Below are 21,567 nucleotides of genomic sequence, written 5' to 3'. Positions count from 1 at the left end.
GTTGAAGTGTTACGTGCTATCAAGTCCGAGTAGCGCGCTGTCATTCCTGTGCCATATTGATGTGTCATACGCTATTGATTACGAGTAGCGCTCTGTTATTTATATTCCCTATTACAGTGCTATGTGCCAGAGATCACGAGTAGCTCTCCAGGCTAGGTACCCCGTTCTGAGGTCGTCACCGGTTAGCGCGCCCAACGCGCGTGTGCAGCTACGTGAGTGGTAGTTGTGCCCCAGGCAGTACTGTCATTTCATGAATTGCATATGTGGTAGAAACAGCCTTTATAGCTCCTGACTGATATGTACATCGCTAGCTATTGTATTATCCGCATATGAAATGTACTGCTACCTCATGAACTGAATTTAACGTGATCTACTTGGATAAACTTGAGTATTTACATAATTCCTACAGTGTGGCGTCACTTATTGTGTGTGTTCCTTGTCGCATGGGAGGTGCGTGTTGTATGGTTGCTTTACACACAGACCTTTGGTGGCCCGACCGCTCGTGTCACGTTACCGCCCCATAGGGCCTGGAGACCCCAGGTCCTACACTCCTCAAACCCCATTTTTTTGCCAGCTTCCTTGCCTTGCCAAGGGCATTTCCACTTTTTCTGAGATATGGACCCACCTGTACTGTTCTCCTCCTGCTCTCCCAGCATATCTGTGTGGAGTGGAATGTGGAGCGGGTAATGACATGTGCTTCTCCTGCTGCTTGTGAAGCCCCTTCCTCACAGGTCCACACACATACCCAGGTGCTCCTTGGAATACTGATGACTGTGCTGAATTTGTGGGCTCACATTACGACCCATATGAGGACCCAAAGCCAAACATGCTTCCAAGGAAAAAAAGGCTGGTTATAATTGGTATTCATGATGGCAGTTGATGCACCCACCTCCAAATATCCAGCTGCAGCTTTCTTCATGTTTTTCATGAGTCGCAAGCTAACTTTTGAATATTGTGGGCCTCTTATTCTGATTTCAGTGGGCTTAGGGGCATTTGCTTTCTCATGGCAAGTACTAGGCTCCTGTGACATCCTCAAGGGTTCTCCTAACCATGACTGGTTTGAAAATGTTCCTGTAACCCTTCCACACGCTTTAGCACAACTGTTTCTCCCCTTTAGCAAAATCTTAGTTGTAGGGACCTAGACCTGCCATTCTGTCCATCCTTGTTTACCGATCACACATCCTCCTGACAGCAGCATCCAAAGACCTCAACTGCAAAGCACTCTCTTCGCCTGCACTCTCCAGCCACCCAAGACCACCACTTGCAGGATGTCTGTTAGAAACATAAAGAGTCTGTACTGCACACTCATAGGGAACCCACAAAAAAACAAATCCACAGAAGTCAAGGTGATTCCCTCTTTGAGGCCCCCAGTAAATTCACTCTCTACCATTCCTTAGAGGGAGCCAGGGATCTGGTGTGACCAAACCTGGAGATCAATGCACAGGTGCACAACGTCCAGAGTGAAAGCCAGGTTTCTCTAGACCAGTGATACTCAAAGTGCGGCCCAGGTGCTGCATGCAGACTTCCTGACCTTTACATGCGGCCCCCTGGCCAACAGTACCATTAAATGAACAGTAAGCATTATTTAAATGTTGATTGCAATTAAAGAAAGGGAGTAACCAAGGTATACTGCACCCCTTAACAGTAGGAACGCCTTAATTTTTAAAGACAGCAAATGTGTACAAATTTTGCATTTCATTAACCTGCAGAACTGTTTCACCTTACTAAATCAGAATATAGCAGGGCATTCAGAAGCATTTTTTTAAAGTGATAGTTTTCAAACATTAATTTAGAAATTTTCATGTTCCCCACCCTGACAACAATGCCATTAGTAATTTAATCCAAACACAGGAGAAGGTTTTGTACATCATACATTCTGAAGTCTTGTGTTTTGAGGTCCTCTTATATGTGATAATGAAGAAAAGGGAGGGAAAACAGCACAATTTGGTCAAGGGGGGAAGCCGGGATTCATCCCAGTTTCTCTGGTTCCACATTGTGCAATTCAGTTCAGCAACTGGATGTACATCCTTCCCCTACACCCACTTTATGCCACCCCCTCGACCACCACCCTGCTGGCATCGGTGCAGCCCTCGGTCACAGCCAAGACCAAACATTTGGCCCTCGGGAAAATGTTTGTGATTATCCATGCTCTAGACTCCTGGTAATCTGTTTCTGCCCAACTGGTCATTCCTAGGGTCTTGCAGTCTCCTCCTCAGCTTTAGAGTGTCTATGGGAACTTACAAAATAATGACAAGTTTCCTATGATTGGTGAAGCACCATTTAATTTCTTGGTGCCACATTATTCCTCCACCCATTTGTGCCACTCATATGGATCCATCCATTGCCTTTCTTGGCACTCTGAGGAGGTTTAAAGATGGTAGCTCTCTATAACATATCTCCCTCTTGGAGTCACGCTTTACTTACCAAAGCCTGGTCTTACTCAGAGAGGCTCTGTATGATAGAAATCTATAACTTAGCAACACACCTATTGACACTCAAACAAATCACTGCCCAGTCAGTGGTTTTTCATTTAAAAAAGAGAAGTATTTCAACACAAACAAAAATAAATATTAATCACAATATTAGAGATATGTACACATTTGCATGTGGCTTTGTGTGGCTTAGTAAATGCCAAAAATGACTTTGCATCGGGCTGTGCCACAAAAAGGACACAACCCCGATGCAAAATCATAGTAAATCTGGGCCTAGATTTGCTGTACCTGCCGGGTGGTGTGGCTGACACTGCAGGTGCCCTGCCCCTTCATCTGGCACCCAGGAACACTTGTGAGAGGTCCAGAATGTCCACTTACTGTGAGTAGGCTCTCACTGTGCCTAGAAGAGCTCCTTCTCAAAAGGCTTCCGTGATCAGGCCTGAGGACTCTTAGGGCAGGGTTGTTGGTATAGAGGTGCCCTGCTCTAATTTGTGGCCATTGTCTTGAATAGCGTAACAGTTCTTCTTTTTCCATGAGGAGATCCAACAGCCTGTGGGCTGCCTGGAGGTGGTTATACAATTCCACTTGTGATTTTTCGATATTGTAGTTGTCTCCATCCATCAGGGCACCCACTGAGACCACTGAGGCACACAAGTGACAGCTTGTTTTGCAGATAAATCCAGACAGTTGCCACTAGTGTCATCTTTAGGAGTTACGACGCACTGGGCATGATAAATTTTGGGGTCCGCTGTCTGGAAGACATTTGAATGTTGTTATGTTACAGGAAGACATTTGAATTAAATACCATTTTTTGTTAATTCAAGCCCTAATGATGCCAAATTATACTTTTAAAGAGACAAGGACCGAAAGCACAAGCTCCACCATCAAAAGGGTACAAACCGAGCTCATGAATTACCATAGATTAAGTTAATAGGAAGAGGAAAATTATAAAACCTAATATTTACCTATATCTAAGCCCCTAACCCAGAACACAGGAAAAGTGGCCTTAATACAACATGGCTGCCTTTAACTCTTGTAAAGGCAGTCATCAGCCATTCACAAATTGACTTGGCATTGTCAGTTACAGCTGTAGCTTCGCAAAATGTTGCAAACTTTCACAAAGCTACAGTGGTCACAGATATCACTCAGAGTAAATACCTTCTAACTTTGAAAATGCATACCCTACTTACCTCTATTACCCCAAAAAGATCCTCTGGACACCATGATGTATAATCCTGCCAAATTTCATGGAAAGCCCATCAGCTGTTTGCCTGCTACGCGTGAGTACAAAGTCAAAAATGCTTTAGTGAAAAAATGTGTTTTGGGAGCCCCTTTTTTTGCACACCTTTTACGAATCCTATTATATATATAAATTGGTCTTTTCCTAATGTTTCTTATTCAATTTTTGGACCTAACCTAAAGTTATTAGGTGTGACTGATTTGTATATCAATCCAGTCCATATATGCTGAATCTTATATGTTTATGTGTTTTTACACCTGGAGCATGTGTGTTTTATGGTTTTGTAATTTTGAGTTTAGTGCATTAAGGTGATAAAAATTTAATTTTAGGTGCTCATGAACATCTAAAAATGACTGGCGACATTGGGCACTTGCCCTTTATTCGACCTTGGTGCTCGTTACATTTAAGTAATGGGGGAATGCCAAATTAATTGGCTAAAGTGACCCCTCTAGGAGAGCCCTTGGCTGTTTTTAAGTTACCCAGTGTGAATATGCTGTTGAAGGGAATTAGAAAGCATGTTTCCTCCTTTAAGTTTACTATCAGTGGCATAAGAAAGCACTACTCACTTTAAGTTCAATACTGCACTGTCACTTTAAGTTTGTAAGGCTGCAGGAACATGTATAAATGGTAATCAAAATGGCAACCAAAGAAGGTTTGACAAAGGCAGCTGCAGCTGTTGAAACACGTTACTTGTTTGTTGTGTGCCAATAAACCTCCTGCTTCCTTGCGAACCCGAGCGTGCTGGAGTCTGTCAGGATATATATATACTCAAGGTATGCAGATGCAGAATTAAGAATTGTGCATCTATATTCATCTTTGTATACTGAAGCAAGTAATCTACCCACAGAGATGGGAGATCAACTTGCACAATGCTACGCAATGTAGCAAGATCTACATATGTGTTATGTTTTAATGAAAAAAAATGAAAACCCGATTATAATTGTCTATTTTTCAAGTATTAATCAAAATACATAGGAAACCATATGCATTTTTAAAATGAAAATAAATGAACCACCTTGCAGATTGGTTAGTTCGGGAATTCTTTAAAAGAATACATTGTGATTTAAAATAAATATCTTACCCGAATGAAAAGAATCTTTTCGCCAACTTTGTATCTTCCTTGTGACAGTCGTTCCAAACAAAATTTATTGGGACATTTACAGGGTGGATCCTCAGAAATACGTTTGACCTGAAGAAAAAGGAAGCCTTTTAATAATAAACACCTGTATAGATAGATAACATTATTTCACAATAATTTAACCCATCATCTAATATTGTTTATTATTTGTAATGAGTAACAAACGTCAGGGGCTCAGGTTCTAGGCGCAACAAACCTTAATTCCAAATTAAGAGAATTGCCAAAATAAAATAAGGAGGCACACAAAAAAAAATGATAGTACTCAAGAAACAATACTAGAAATGAAAATGAAACGAAAAGTTGTCCAACAAGTGCAGTTATAAATGGTATGCAGATGTAGTAGCCCCTTTCATGAGGCTGCTAGGAGAATGATTCATGATGGTTTTCATTCACACATAGCTGAAAGCATCTTGCTGCCCATGCTTGTAACTATATTGATCATTTAGATCCTATTTGGCATATTTATAGGAAGTGTGGCGCAGTGCAACACAGCAATTTATCTTTCTGCGCTGCCCTGCGCCTCAGGCAAAGGGCAGGAATGCATTGTATTTATCCAAATCGGTGGATTTCTGACATTCCCCCCTGCACTTGTGCCGTTTCAGCAGCCTAGCACCAACACAGGCACCCTTGCACCAGGGTGCCCGTGTTGGGGCAGGATTCTTTTTGTGCAAGTAGGGACACACTGCCTACACAACAACAATCCATAGAGGCATTTTCCTCTTTCTATGTGTGCTTCAAAATGCAGCACACACAGAAAGAGAAATAAACATATTTCTCTTTGTTATTCCTCACCTGGGAAGGCATAAGATTTTTGACTCATTCCCAGGTTTACAAGTCCTTGTAAATTTGGGAATGTGTCACAAACCATGGGAATTGCGTGGGAGCACCCACTGCAACACCCATAGAACGCCTTCCTAGGCCTGAGTAACGCAACACAGGGATTTGCGATGAGTTGCACTACTGCATATTTGTGATGCCATTCAAAGCCACGCAAAGTGGCTTTGCATGTCTTCATGAATATCAGTGAGAGGTTTGCTTCGTGCATGATGCAAGCATGACGCAATGCCTTCATAAATATGCCCCTATGTCTTTTGTCTGTACTTTGACCATTTTCAAAATATGATGCTTTTATATTCAAATCTCAATGAAACTATAACAAAAGGTTGTTATTCATAAATTTCAGTCTTTAACGTAGCAAAGCCGGACTCAACTGTGTGTAAGTTGTTTACACTGAAATAGTACTAACTGTTAGAAATGGGATTTCTGGTTGGCTAAGGTTTGTGCCAAAGCCAGGCAGAAACCACTACTCTAGTCAGGGCAAGGGAGTTACACACCAAGGATAACCCCTGCTCCCCCCTTGGTAGCTTGGCACGAGCAGTCAGGCTTATCCCAGAGGCAATGTGTAAAGCATTTGCGCAGCACACACACACAGCCACAAAACACTAGGCACACCACAAAAGAAACTCCACACAAGGTTATATAAAAAAAATAGCCTTTGTATTATCATAAACACATTTGAAACATAATCACACATTTACACTGTGCCAACAGGCACTTGGCAATATTCACAGGGGACTATATACAGAACAGGTCAATCGGGCCATGGTCAGAACCATCAGAACAGGTAAGTAAATATAAACCACAACCAGTAACGACTGGTACAGTAATGACCTAAGCATTATCACATTAGACACCATCCTAAAACATCATAGCATGACATTAGGCAATAAATCACATTAGGCCCACACCTCATTAGCATAAAAACATTATGCATTAGGCCTCACCAGCATAAATACATTATACATAAACATCCTGAGCATAAACACACCATAGATACGTCATGCAACATCACATTAGGCCTAAACACATCACATTCCAGTAAAACAACCAGTCATGACTGGTAACATTACATCTTGCCTGAACCTGTTAGGCAAACATAGTAGGCCTGAAAACTGACTGGGCATAAACACATTATGCATTGGTATCACATTAGGGCCTTGTGCCCTACCAACACCCTAAACTGACCCCAGGCCAACTGGCCTTCCTCTGGGCTCAAATGCCCTCTGTCCAGAAATGTCAGGGCTCTAAGAGGGTCCTCACAAAGGGCCCCCTGGCTGCCTCAGTAGGAAAAGCCAAAGTGCTCAAAGCGCTGGGGCCAAGGAGTGTATCTCACTTCTTTCTCTTTATGCAAACCAAAATGCCCCCAGCGTTGCAGCTGCCTGCGCTCTTGCAGGGCGGCTGGAAAGGGCACGGGCACCACTGTGCCTTGTGATCCCCACTAGGACTCCACCACAAAGAATATGCCCACTGGACCCCCACTAAGGCCCTGCCAACAATATGCCCCACGTTGCAGTGACCTGCTCTCCTGCTGGCCGCTGAGGGACACAGGCACTCTCACAACTGTGCCTCGCAAGCATCACAAATGCACCTGTTCTGCACCCCACTCACCGGGGCTGCTGACAGACTCCTCTGGGTTTTCTCTGGCCTTCGCTGGCCCACGGGCACCGACAATGTGCCCTGTCAGTCCCGCTACACCAGGGCTTCCTCTGGCTCGAACGCGTGGGGACACTCTTCGGCAGACTTCATGGGCACACACAGGGCTGCCACCGGCACACTGGAGCCCTGCTTGAGCAGACACTGCCTTCCTCTCTCTCTCCCGGTCACGGAGGCGGGGTGGGCTCCCACCCACCTGTAGGCACCACGCTGCCTACGTTGCGCTGGCTCCTCTTCGACTCTGCCCACAACCAGGCACGGTTGTCTGGCTTCCAGGTTGCTCCCGGAGCGGCGGCTCCTTTAGTGAATTCAAAGTGCGGGGTGGGCTCCCGCCACACCGGAGCAAGCAAAATGCAGGGAGGGCTCCCGCAAAGCGCACAATGTGGGGTGGGCACCCGTTTCCTCTGCAAAGCAGGGGGTGGGCACCCGCTATCACTTAATAAGCGCAGAGCGGGGTGGGCACCCACGCGACAGCTCCAAACGCGGGGTGGGCACCCACTTTGAAAACCATAAAGGCGAGGTGGGCTCCCGCCTCACTGAAAGGTAAAAATGCGACAGAAATGCGGGGTGGGCTCCCGCTCCTTCACCAGGCATGGGGGAACCCCTCCGCCATGGTTCCCTCCAGGAAACTTTCCAAAGCACAGCGCTACACGGCACCAGCACTCCTCTTCAAGCTGCTACCAAAATAAGTTGTAGTGCACACGAGGCGCTAGGGCCCACAGTTCCTGGAAAGTTCAAGGACAAGGGTCCAAGGGGCACAGTTGGGCCCAGGGAGGCCAGCCCACTGGGCCCTCAGCAGCAGCAGGCCCCAGTAGCCCAGGAACAGCCCTACACATGGGGTCACAGCCCCTACATATATATCACATTCCTCCTTTGTCTGCGCTGGCACAGGGTCTTGGGGGAACCAGCAAAAACTGGTTCGGGGGGAATTGGAGCACTCTGTTTACCAGGCTCCTCTTCCCCTTTGTCAGGTGGGGCTTGTCATCAGACACACCACAGGGGGGCGGAGCCAGCATTCACTAGGGCAGGCACAATCCTTTTCAGGGTCCAGGGACTTCTCCTCCCACTACTCCAAATGCAGATGTCCCATTCAGCCTAGCGTTGACTCACCCTGCCCCTCCTGGAGCCACACACACCTCACCAGTCCCTGTTCCTAAAAGCCAGATATGCACTTCACATCAGGCAGGCAGACACATAGCACACAGAAATGCCAACTTCTAGAAGTGGCATTTCTAAAATAGTTATAATAAATCTGCGCACACCATTGCATAGCATTTATTATTACTATTCCAAACATACCAAAGTTGACCACGCTGCTCCTCTCATATCAGGAATTACCACTGAAACAATTATCAGGGAATCCCCAATGCATTCCTATGGGAGGGCAGCCCCACAGTAGTGAGAAACCAAAATGGCTGTTTGTCACCACCAGGACATGTCACACACTTAAGGTACATGTCCTAACTTTTACTTACAATGCACCCTGCCCATAGGGCTAGCTAGGGCCTAAATTAGGGGTGACTGACATGTAGTAAAAGGGGGGTCACGGACATGGGACACACTTTAGGTGCCACGTCACAGCGGCAGTCACACTGCACGCACAGGCCCTGCAATGGCAGAGGTCTGAGACAGGTTTGAAAGGCTACTTTGTTGGGTGGCGCAATCAGCGCTGTAAGCCCACCAGTAGCATTTAATTTACCAGCCCTGGCTATGTGAGATACCACTTTACAAGGGACTGACAGGTTAATTAAATAGGCCAAACAGGTGTAGACCATCTTAACATTTTTATCACAGAGAGCACACACACTTTACACTGGACAGCAGTGCTAAAGTGCCCAGAGCCCTAAAACCACCAACACCATGTCAGAAAAAAGGCTAGGAGAAAGGCAAAAAGTTTAGGGATGACCCTGTAAAAAGGGCCAGGTCCAACACTAACTGCTGGTAGTTAAGTGGCATTGAAGCACAGATGCTGGGCAAGATAAAGATGCTAAGGGTAGCAGTAAAATATTTACTATATTTATATTTCAGAAGAGGTCTGGCGTCCAATCAGTGCCAGACTGGCTTTAGTGGGCACTGGGTGTTTCCCCGGTGAGCCGGAAAGGTTGGGTCTGGTTTTTGATCCATGGGGTATAGTTTTGTTACTGGGGGCCGGTTTTGCAGCAGTGCTGCAATATTGGCCCCCTGTAACAGAAGTGACAGCGGTGCTTGACACTAGAAACTCCCCGCCCCCACTCCCCCAGCCGGCGCTTCTCAGTAGCACCACCTCCCCTCATGGCCGGTCGAGCGAAATTGCCAGGTCTGGTTTCTATTCCCTAGTCTGGCCCTGCGTCTAAGTCCATCGTAGCTTGGGAAACCTCAAAATAGAGGCAGGTCCAGCTTCTTGTAACTATGGTAGAGAATTATTGGGAAGAAGTTTGGAATTTATTGCTGGAGAGAAATGATGGAAACTGTGGCAACATTTCAAGATGACCAAAAAGTTGTAAAAGTTGCTTGTCTAGAAGGTGAATGTAGAGGATTAGCAGTTTCAGGGATATGCTTACATTTTTGCAAGCAGGCAATAAAGCGTGCAGTATGGTAGCTAGGGAAAGCAACTAACAATATAATTTTATAAAGACAGTAAGTTGAAAAAGAAAGCTACGCTACTGCTGTGAGGTCTGAGATGAAGAGATGTCCATCTTTGTGTAAAGAAAAATTACTGCCAGAAGTACAGTACTGCCCATCATACAATACAGTTTCAGATAGTGCTGCAGAGGCTTTTGTTACGCCACTGACTAAAACTGGGGGGCAGATTTACAAGCCAATTGTGCCGCCGGTGCATCACGTTGTGTGACGGATGCACCAGTCGCGCAGCCTAGTAAGTGATATTTACAAGAACAGGTAAAGTCACCCTGCGTGACTTAGCCTGTGCTTGTAAATATCACCGCTGTTCACGCATCACTTTGCGTCTTAGGGGCGTGTCATGGGTGTTGCTGTGGGTGTTCCCACGTAACACCCATGTCCACTGATGCAGAAATCGTAAATCTGGAAATGCGTCAGAATGCTACACCACCCTAGGGGTGGCGTAGTGAGGTGCAACGAGGAGAAATGTTTGCATTTCTCCTTGTTTCTTTCCTCTTTCTATGTGTGCTGCATTCTACAGCACACGTTGGAAGAGGAAATCACCTCAATTGATTGTTTTTGTGAAGAAAAGACAAAAACAATCCCCCCACGACGGTGCAAGGTTGCCTGCACAGGCGCATGGCTGCAGTTTGTGTGCCAGAGCAGAGGTAAGCACAGAGATGCAACATAATGTTGTAAATATGTTGCATCCCTGGCTTTGAAACTAACGCAGCCCGGCGCAGCAAAATGACTAGAGGCACTGCGCTACGTTAGTTTCTTGTAGATCTGCCTCACAGTTCTTAGAGAATCTCAACACAAATCCTTGTAGTAAAGTGCAAGCCGCAGGAAATTCAACACAATTCCCAAGTAAATTTAGAGAAATAGAGAAACAATTATTGAGCGATGAGACACCAATATGCTCAAAATCACCCCAGGGGAACCAGAGATATTATTTTCTAAATTTCAGGGAAAAAAGTGCAATATAAAAGTAAAGCACTAATGGAAAATATCAGTTTATGGTTGACTGGGACGATTTCAAGCAGACCGTGATGAAGCAGAGGTCAGATACACCAACCAGAAAACCCCTATGAAAGTGTTTACAAAACTGGATTTCATAGCTGTAAATATTGCTCTGCTGCTGGGATGGATTTTTCACCTTGCTCTCATCCAAGGTTTTACTTCAGACTTACTTTTTTTTGGTTCACAAAATCCAGTCGTTGGGGCAAGGCTGCAAATTGTGATTGGGCAGTGTTAGAAATGGGATTTCTGGTTGGCTAAGGCTTGCGCCAAAGTCAGGCAGAAACCACCACTCTAGTCAGGGCAAGGAAGTTACACGCCAAAGATAACCCCTGCTCACCCCCTTGGTAGCTTGGCACGAGCAGACAGGCTTATCCCTGAGGCGATGTGTAAAGCGTTTGCGCACGCACCCAGCAACAACACCCAAGGCCGACCACAAAGGAAACTCCACACAAGGTATTATATAAAAATAACCTTTGTATTATACACAACACATTAGATAAAAACACACACTTTACAATGTGCCAACAGGCACGGGCAGAATTTACAAGGGATTATATATACAGGGGACAGGGCCACATGGACCACTGTCAGGAATTAGCACTCTTTAGAAATAGCACTTAGAACGTAGGAATAATATTTTAGAACATAGCACATACAATCACTGTAGCACTAAAAATAGAACATATAGCACACAACCAGTAACTACTGGTAACCAGAAAGTACCACCTACGCAACCCTAACCACCTTTAGGAATATCACGCAGGGAACTAGGACCTTACTAGTACCACCTGTACTAAGGAGAAAACAACCACCTAAGTATCACTCTACCTGTAGGGGTCTAAGCACATAAACACAGGATGCATAAAATACATTTGGAGGTGTAAACACAGTTTAGGAAAAAATATCATGAAGGCATTGCGCAGGCGCAAAAAGTACATGTATGAAAATCACCAAGCGCCCTAGGGGAGGGCACAACACCAGATAACTGTCCGCAGGCCAACTGGCCTCTCAGGATGCAGAAATACCCAATATACAAGAATGTCAGGGCGCGACTGCGCAGGCTGCGCAAGCCCGGCGCACAAGGCACAACCTAAACGTTGCAGCTGCCCACGAAGTGCTGGGCAGCTGGAGAAGTGAGCGAGGGCACCACTGTGCCTTTTAAAACAAATGCGGCATGCCTTGGAGCCTCTCTGGGCTCTGCCAACAAGAATGCCCCCAAACGTTGGAGCCTGGTGGGCTCAATAAACAAATGTGCCCCGTTAGAGCCTCTGTGGCTCTGTAAACAAATGTGCCTCGTTGGAGTCCCTCTGGACTCTGAATACGATACTGGCCGTTGCTGGAGTCCCTCTGGACTCTAAATACGATAGGAAGGAACTGCCACAATGTTGCAGCGGCCCGCAACTGCGGCGCCGCTGTGAAACTAAAGCAAGGAGGGGGACATTAGGCCTCAAGGATCTCTGCCCTAGTGCGGGACGCGCTGGCGCTAGAGATCACTCTTCGGAAGGGAGGCGCGGCCAGCCACAGCCCATCTGGACACCCCGCTCCCCCCCCACCTCCCAGCACCAGTACCTTCTGTTGCGTGGGGCAGGGGAGGCCTCCAACTTGTCTTCGATTCCGGGCGACGCAGCCGGACGCAGCCTCACCTCTGGGAAGCTCCCCGGGCTCGAGGTGCAGGGTCGATGGCCAGCCAATGGCAGCGCGGCCCTTGTGACGAGCCTCCAGGCTCAGGGGGTGCCTAGCCAATGGCAGCGCGGCCCTGGTAACGAGCCTCCAGGCTCAGGGGGCGCTTCAACCAATGGCAGCGCGTCACTCTCACGGAAGCCCCCGGGCCGGCAGCGGTGATTCTTCCGGGACCCAGGCTTCCGTTACCACTGCATAAAGTCCCTGGCGGGGTGGGCACCCGCTAGGGATTTGAAAACGGCACGAAGTCCCCGGCAGGGTGGGCACCTGCGAGGGATATGACAACAAAAGCGGCAAAGTCCCTGGCGGGGTGGGCACCCGCTAGGGATAGTAATTCCTTAATAACGCGGGGTAGGCACCCGCGATGGTACCAGTACGCGGGGTGGGCTCCCGCCTTTAAACCACGGCAAATAAGCAGGGTGGGCACCTGCGACAGCACCAGTATGCGGGGTAGGCACCCGCTATCAGAAATAAAGCGCTCCTGGCGCTGAGGGCAGAGGTGGAAGCGCTTTCTGCGCTAAAGGAGAGTCCAGCGCTCCCAGGCGCTGGAGGCTTCAGCAAAAGTCCCAAATCAAGTGCTCCTAGTGCTGAAAGTCAAAATGAAAGCGCTTCCAGGCGCTTTGGGGGGAATAAAAGAAAAAGAGAAGGTCCAGCAAAGTTTTGGGAAGGGGGCAAGGCTGGGCCAGGGGCCAGCTCACTGGGCCCTCCAGGGCAGGGAGGCAGTCCCAAGTGGCGGTTCCTCCTAGCCTCCAGCAGCAGCAGCCCCCTCCTGTCAGGATCCAAAAAGCAGAACAGTTTCTGTGGGGACACAGCCCCATTTTTATACAGCAAACCCCTTTGTTCTGGGTTCAGGGTGAGGGGGAAAACCAGTCGCAGCTGGTTGGGGAGCACCCTTGATGTGCTCAGCCCCTCACTCTATTCACTGGCAGGGCTAGGGTCGTCAGTCGCACCACAGGGGGCGGGGCCAGCATTGTGTGTGGAAAACCCTGTCCTATTCAGGACCCAGGTGTACTCCTCCCACCCATCTAGCTGCTGATCTCCCCATTCACCACTGGGTGACTCATCCTGACTCTGGGGAATCCCTAGCCCGTCACATGACATGACCAGCCAATCACGCGACAGACATACTGCACACAGAAGTGCCCACTTCTAGAAGTGGCACTTCCACACTAGGTACATGCACGCCGCACACATCATCGCGCAGCATTCACTCCCACGAGTCCGCACATACCAAACTCGGGCCTGCACACCCCACGCATCAGGAACTACTAGGGACACATACATTCCCCATGCATTCCTATGGGAGGGCAGGCCTATCTCACCACATGCACTCAGAGCACGCACGCACTTTACCCTGGGACACAGGGAAAGTGCGCAGAAACCAAAAAATCACCACACCAAGTCATCAGTAAAAAGCAAAAAAGTTCAGGGGTGAACCTGCCAGAAGGGCCAAGTCCAACAGGCAGGGTTCCTTGAGGCCAAACACCGTTATAGCTCGGACCCATAACAGCAGTTTTTACTACAGCAAAAAACTCCAGGTGTGTCGAACCTGCAGGCATATTTACAAGTCCCTTGTGCCACCGGATACTCACTTTTTCGGTGGTGCAGTGTGCTTGCCATATTTACAAAGCAAACACAAAGAGATGATGGACGGAGGGCTGAAACTTTTCAGACACTCACCCCCAGTCACAGATATGGGTTGAATCCATCATCGTTCTTTAGCTCACTTCGCCACCTCAGTTCAGACCCACCTATATGCAAATCAATCTTCACCCCGTGCCTCATAGGAACAGTCCAGCCTGAACTGCCAAGCCAGGTCTTCCCTGAATCGGAAACAAGCATCCTGGGACCGGTTTTGGGGTAACACCCCTCATCAGCCAGACTACCTTGAATCCAGTGGCAAAGTTAGAAAGGGGCCCACGTCTGGACATACCCTGCCAACTTAGGGCAAACAAAGCAAACACAAAGAGATGATGGATGGAGTGCTTAAACTTTTCGGACACTCACCCCCAGTCACAGATATGGGTTAAATCCATCATCGTTCTTTAGCTCATTTCGCCACCTCAGTTCAGACCCAGCTTTATGCAAATCAGTCTTGAACCTGTGCCTCATGGGAACAGTCCATCCCGAACTGCCAAGCCAGGTCTTCCCTGAACCGGAAACAAGCATCCTGGGACCGGTTTCGGGGTAACACCCTTCATCAGCCAGGCTAACATGTATCCAGTGGCAATGGGAGCAAGAGACCCACATCTGGGAATACCCTGCCAACTTAGGGCAAACAAAGCAAACACAAAGAGATGATGGAGAGAGCACTGAAACTTTTCAGATACTCACCCCCAGTCACAGATTTTGGTTGAATCCATCATCGTTCTTTAGCTCACTTCGCCACCTCAGTTCAGACCCAGTCATATGCAAATCAGTCTTGACCCTGTGCCTCATGGGAACAGTCCTGCCCGAACTGCCAAGCCAGGTCCTCCCTGAACCGGAAACAAGCATCCTGGGACCAGTTTCGGGGTAACACCCCTCATCAGCCAGGCTAGCTTGAATCCAGTGGCAAAGTGAGCAAGGGAGCACAAATCATGAACCAGCAAATTTCATAACATATAGAAGAGAACTCATTGTTAGATGATACACAACACGGATTTAGGAAACACCATAGTAGTGAATCAGCACTAATTGTGGCAACGGAAGACATATGTGAAATTCTTGACGGAGGGGGGACCGCGGCATTGGTTCTGCTAGACCTCTCTGTAGCCTTTGGTACAGTCCGCCATGAGATCTTTGTCGACTGGCTCCAGGATCTGGGGTTAAAAGGAACGGCTATGGATCTCCTAAAATCATGTTTAAACAAACCGACAACAAAACGTGGCAATGGGCAATTGTGTCTCCAGGCAATTTTCTGTGCCATGCGGAGTGCCGCAGGGATCAGCATTGAGCCCCACACTCTTTAATTTATATGTTACGCCACTGGTGTCAATTATCAAAAATGCGGGCTTTACACTGGCCTCATATGCTGATGACACCCAAATTGTGGTGTCTCTAACTAACGGGGGAAAAACACTGATGAGACATTCAGCTTATGCATGAAGAAGGTGAGCAATTGGATGGATTGTAATTGCCTGAAGCTGAAATCCTCAAAAAACAAGGTTATCATCTTTGGCAACAAACCCTCTCTCTGGACACCAGATTGGTGGCCGCCAGAGCTAGACACACTGCCCACACCCTCTACTAAGGTAAAAAAAAACTGGGAGTTGTACTGGACAATTAGTTAAAATTTAAAGAACAAGTTAATAAAATAACATCTGCTTCTTTTTGCTACACAAGGATGTTAAAAAAAATTAAAAAATATCTACCCCCCGATCTTTTAAAAACAGTAACCATGGCTTTGGTCCTCACATGGATAGATTACTGTAATAGTCTCTATCTCACCATGACATCAGGCCTTTTGAACAGACTCCAGATTCTGCAGAATGCAGCAGCTCGATTCATTTTTAAAATACCTAAACATGAATCAGCAAGAGAAGCAATCAAAAGACTATGCTGTATATACCAGCAAGAACATTGCGCTCAGGCTCAGCCAGGAACATGGTGGTCCCCCCCATTTAAAAAGGCCACATGGGGAGGGAGAAGCATCTATAGGACAACAGCAATGCTTTGGAATGACTTGACACTTTCTTTAAAAACAACCACCTCTCTACTCAGTTTCAGGAAGACACTAAAAACGTCGCTTTTCACACAGGATAGGTAAAGCCTTCTGGCTCCCGTTTACTACAGTGTTCAGTTTCAGCTGCTTTTTTGATTAGAAGACTACAGCACCAAGACGCCTCTGGGCATAAGCTGCACTTTATAAATTAAATTTGCATTACATTACATTACATCTGTTGGATCTGCACACAATTGGCATACATTTAGGGGTATATTCACAAGAACGTGTGATAACTACCTCAAGAGTAGCTTAACGCAATTCTAATTATCGCAGCCTATCGCGGGAAAATTACGCCATGCCAACAAAGTCACCAGATAACTCATCAAATGTCTGCGAAAAAATCAACGCCATGCCGTAAAAATGCGAAACGCGAATGCAAGAAATCATGTAATGAGGCCAATCACGATACAGAAAGTTGTGAAAACCAGCCACAGGCCTGCAAATCCCACACTTCGGGCGGGAAAATGCACCATAAAAACCACAGAAACAACACACCAGAAACAAGCCAAAGCACGTAGCAACATGGATGCACCCTGACCCAGCGCAGAGGCCAACGCGAACCCCACAACCCCCACAGACCACTAGCAAGGAACAACGGGGACAGGGACGGCCGAGGAGAAGAGGGAGAGGAAGACGGGGTGCAGTCCGCAGAAAAACCAGGTCAGCGTCACGGAGGTGACAGAATACTACCATCAACTGACCCACAAGTAGACCACCAGGAATGCAGTCGGAGTGCCGAGGAGGCCAATCGAGGAGGCCAAGAGGCACTGGCATGATGTGACAACCTAAGCCAGGCACAAACCCGCTGCCAACAGGAAGGCTGCAACGGCGACAGGAGGTGGCAGTCCTGCGCTACAGGAGGAGCTGGAGGAAACCAAGGCCACAGTCACCATTGTGGAGACGGTGCAAGGAGTAGGGAGTACGGACACAGCTTGAGAGGACCTGACATAAAATCAACATGGTGAGTAACGACTAGGGACTGGGAGAACGGGGGGAGATGGGCACAATGGCACACATGCACAACGTGGTGTAGCACACTGCACACCCACAATCCCCCAGGATCATGTCCCTGATCCCCTTGGCACACTGCAGCACACACACATAGCAAGAACAGCACACCCACATTGACGAAAACGTGGTACAATGTGCAAAGCCGACACCGCAGAACAGAGGACACAACTGGCTCCGCACATGCACAGAAACATGCCTACTACATCAGACAGAGCTGGAAACTGTGAAATGGAAATGTACGCGAACGATCTCACATCCATCATGTAGTCCAAATGTACACTGCCCAGCAGAAGAATCCAGCACCTCCCAAACAGTCACAATGTACATTGTCATACAGTCTGCTTGTAAACCAGTACAATGCACCAACATACATGTCAACACAATGTCCACATGCATCTCCCCTTCACATTGCAGCGGGGCATACAACACCTCCATCAGAGCACAGAAGACAACACATCTGTGATGCCAGAGAGGACCACCACACCTTCGACACCGACACCCTGCAACAGGCCATGGATATCCCACGCAACCCACCACCATGACCCAGGCAGCCAAGCTACTTAGAGGAGAACACAGAGCCTGCAACAGAGCACACAGGAGGAAGCACTCACAAGCACAGCCGGCTCATGACACATCACCCACCCACACATGGCACCCAAATGCCATGTGTCAGCACACCAAAAGGAGGTGGCCCAACATGTGTGGGTGGGCTCCGAACCAATGGAAGGCGAACTAGATCACATACGTTGTTGTCTTTTACCCTTCAGGGACCACCTACACCCCACAAAGGAAAGCCACACTGCCATAGAGACACATGCAGATGCACATTTACAGTATACAACCATGCCCAGGGGCCCGCACATATCAGTCACACACCCACGTTGACTCTGCATACTACGACCCAGGCCACTCCCCTTACGAATTGAGTGGGTGACGACAAAGCTACATGTCCAAGCTCAAACCCGATGCCTGCGGTGACATGCCTGCATCCGCTGTACACAGCACAAGGTAATGTCGTAGACCCCTGGGCCCCCATGCATACAACAAGACCACAGGGACACGCGCAGACATTATGTTGAACTGGCTACGGGCACGTGCGCCCGGCCCCTTTATTGGCAGGTCCACATGTACAGTGACGCTTGTGCTGGATGTGTGTGGGGTGGGTGCAAGCCAGCCCTTAGGGAGTTGTTGGTGCTGGCAACAAATACAACAGTTAACACAATGAATACGTAAACAGACAACACCAGCATCACAGGGACAACTGCGGAGCATCATGGAGGTAGCCTGAGCAAGTCCAGAGGGCACACAATGAGCAAACAGAAGTGTCTGTGAGTTGCAACTCACTGCGGTCTGGGCACTACAGCTGAGCGCACCCATGTGAAGAAAAAGTCTCCGAGTGTGTCCCTTCGAGATATTCCTGCAAATGCAGTGGGGTGTGTTACACCTGCATCATCTTCCTCATCAACATCCCAGGTCTCCCACACTGCTTGAGGTGACATCGCTGCTCAACCTCTCCACAGCACAAACCTCAATCAGTAACGTACGATGGCTTGCGGTGCACTGAGTCAGTGGCACCTGGAGTGCCTAGCAGGGTATCAGTTTGATGATGGCATCCACGACAGGTGTGAGCAACTCCATAAGTCTGTCAGGACCACCATTTCAACTCAGCCCAGGGCTACGTGCTTTTTATTCACACCCCTATGCAGGCCATTCCACTCCGCTCACGCGTACGGGGGGGACGTAACAGTCAACATTTCCGCAAACTCACCCACTGGCTCGGGTGACATGGTTGCGTCCACTGTCCACTATACTCCTTACACCAGAGGTGTATGTCGCCATGGATATGGGTGTGTTTGGCATTCTGCGGTCTGTCCAGCACATGTCTGCCACTCTTGGCATTGTGCACTTTCCCAGTCATGGTTCTCCTGCATCCTTCACACATGCCTGGTTGCCACCTCTCCCCACATTGGGCCAGTGTGTGGCTGAGGTGCCATGCCATTGATGGCTCATGTTCATGGCTTGCCCAGGTTGCCATTGTGAGATGTTCTGTCGTGTGTGGTGGGTGGGCATGTTGTTTTGCATGTTGGTTGTGATTTTGTGACGTGTGGATTGCCAGGGTTGTGAGTTGCATGGTTGTGGAATTGAGGTGAGTGGGGTGTTCATTTGGTACTTGCCAAGGGGCTGTGCATTTCCCTTGGTGCCATCCCGGGAACGCTGGTTGCTGCTGGACTGTCGGAGGATGAAGGGACCATGCACACTGGCTGGGTATTTGGAGGTTAGATTGGTGGAGGTTCCACGGAGTTCGGATGTTGTCTGCACATTGATGTGAGACGTGTGCTTTCTGTTGTGGTGATTGTGTGCTGTATCACCAGGGGGTACTGGTATTACATGTGTGCTGTGGATTGCCCCCAACACGTGCATGCATCCAGCTATGGCATATGGTCCTTGCTTGGTCTTCAGCGGATCCTGCTCATTGTGTTGGATGCATAGGGACTGGGGTACCAGGCTGATGGTGATGTCCAGTACAGGTGTGAGGGACTTGGATGTGGCTGGCTGTGAGACTCATCTGACTATGGCTGGTGTTGGTTGGGGGGTACCAGGGGCCAATGGGTGCAGCACAGCCAGCAGCTTTGTGTGGGGTCGGTTGTTGTTTGTCCGCTGTGTTTTTGCCGTTGGCCTGTTGGGCGATGTTGGTCAGGATGGGTAGGATGGTTGTCCTTTTGTGCCTGTAGTGGGCAATGACATTGTCAGGTGTTGGGTCTGTGAGGCTGATGTGTTTCCTGGGGGTCCGCTGTCTTTGTCTGCGCATCCTCTGTGGGGGTCCGGGGGGGGTTACGGGTGGGTGTTAGGGTCCTGGGGTGGTGGCGGTGGGTGTTGTGGCCCTCTTGATTGTCTGGGCCGCATGACCAGTGGCTCCGGGCATCTGTTGCCCTTCCGATATGGCTGTGGGCTGGGCCCCCCTTTTGTGGTGCAGGCTGTGGTCTGACTATGCACCAGGTCAGAGCAGGTGTTATTTTCCTGCTGCTAATGCGCCTTATCACCTGTTTTGTGTTCTTATCGCAGTTCTGGCTTGTCGTGAAAGTTGTGGAGTGGTGTTGACGCAGCTTTTTGCACGGGAACAACTACTCTGCATCTCATTAGCGATAGTTGTGGGGGTCATCTGTAGCGATGTTTTTTGCGGCTGCTATCACAGGTAAACTGGTGCTGTGGGCTGTTAACACCAGCTTGTAATTGGGGCAATAAGTTTATCGCAACTTTGACTGCGATAAAGTGCCATTAACTCGGCGTTAGTTCCTTGTGAATATCCCCCTTAGGAGGGTAGTTTTTAATGGCTATGTCAGTTCTCGAGGGGCAAAGTTTAGCTGTATGCAATTTTCATTTGTTTATAGCTGTAGCGCTGGTTGATGAATCTACATTTAATGTAGCAGGTTGCTAGCAAATTGGACCCAGTGCATATATGTATGATTTCATAGCAATCTAACATAAATGAGACTTATAGAGGGTGTTAAATCATTTTGATTTACTAATAACCTTAGTATCTTTTTTGGGTGGTGCACAAAGTTTGACAGAAACTTAGCCGACTCTCGGTTTTCTCAGTTTTTTACAGGTCCATCAAGGAGGGGCTGATTAAAAGGGGCACATTTCAAATTAAGGGCAATTTGCTAATTACATTGGCATTATTTGATTAATCCACACAACCTTCAGCAGAATTTTATCAGGTTTAGCTTTTGATCATGTATCTCAGATTTCGAATAAATCCATTGAGGGAGGGGAGAGATAAATTGGTGCATTTAAAGTTTAATTCTCTGATACATTTAGTGCTGTTTGATTAACCTATATGAACTTTGGAGGACAGTCAGCAAATTAGGCCCACTGCAATGCCAGACAGGCCCTGTGCCAACCACTGCTGCACACAGCCAAATGTGGTTGGCTGTAAGGCCTGGCCAGATACCAAGAACATTGCAGAAAGGACCAATGGTAAGTGGAGGTAGTAAATCATAGACAAAGTGGGAAATTCACAGGAAAATCCACAGTTAAAAGTCATATATGGTTCAGCAAACTCAAAACGATAAAACACTGTTCTCCAGTTATGAGTAATAATGTTATATGGTAATATGGTTCAATCTTGCCATCATAAAGAGAGGCTGAATACTGGGTGATTTGTAAATCAAACCGAAACCCCGGGATAGCAAGCTAGGACCATAGCACGTTATGTTGTTAATTGTTAAATTCTGATCAGGATGCAGCT

At 47.9% G+C, this 21,567-nt stretch overlaps 1 protein-coding gene across 3 annotated transcripts in view; it reads right to left on the bottom strand.

The window, feature by feature from the left end:
- The window catches only part of GAS2 (growth arrest specific 2), an 851,053-nt gene that overhangs the window by 261,135 nt on the left and 568,351 nt on the right, over window positions 1–21,567 (bottom strand). For all 3 annotated transcript variants that reach the window (XM_085643619.1, XM_085643621.1, XM_085643620.1), the window contains one exon: window positions 4,754–4,861. In XM_085643619.1, coding sequence (XP_085499745.1) covers window positions 4,754–4,861 — 108 coding nt within the window. The remainder of the gene's footprint in view (window positions 1–4,753; window positions 4,862–21,567) is intronic.

This window comes from Triturus cristatus, chromosome 3_1 (genome assembly GCF_964204655.1).
Source record: "Triturus cristatus chromosome 3_1, aTriCri1.1, whole genome shotgun sequence".
In the NCBI taxonomy this organism is placed as follows: Eukaryota; Metazoa; Chordata; class Amphibia; order Caudata; family Salamandridae; genus Triturus; species Triturus cristatus.
The sequence above is the reverse complement of the archived record's forward strand: the minus strand, read 5'-3'. Positions and strand labels throughout refer to the sequence as shown.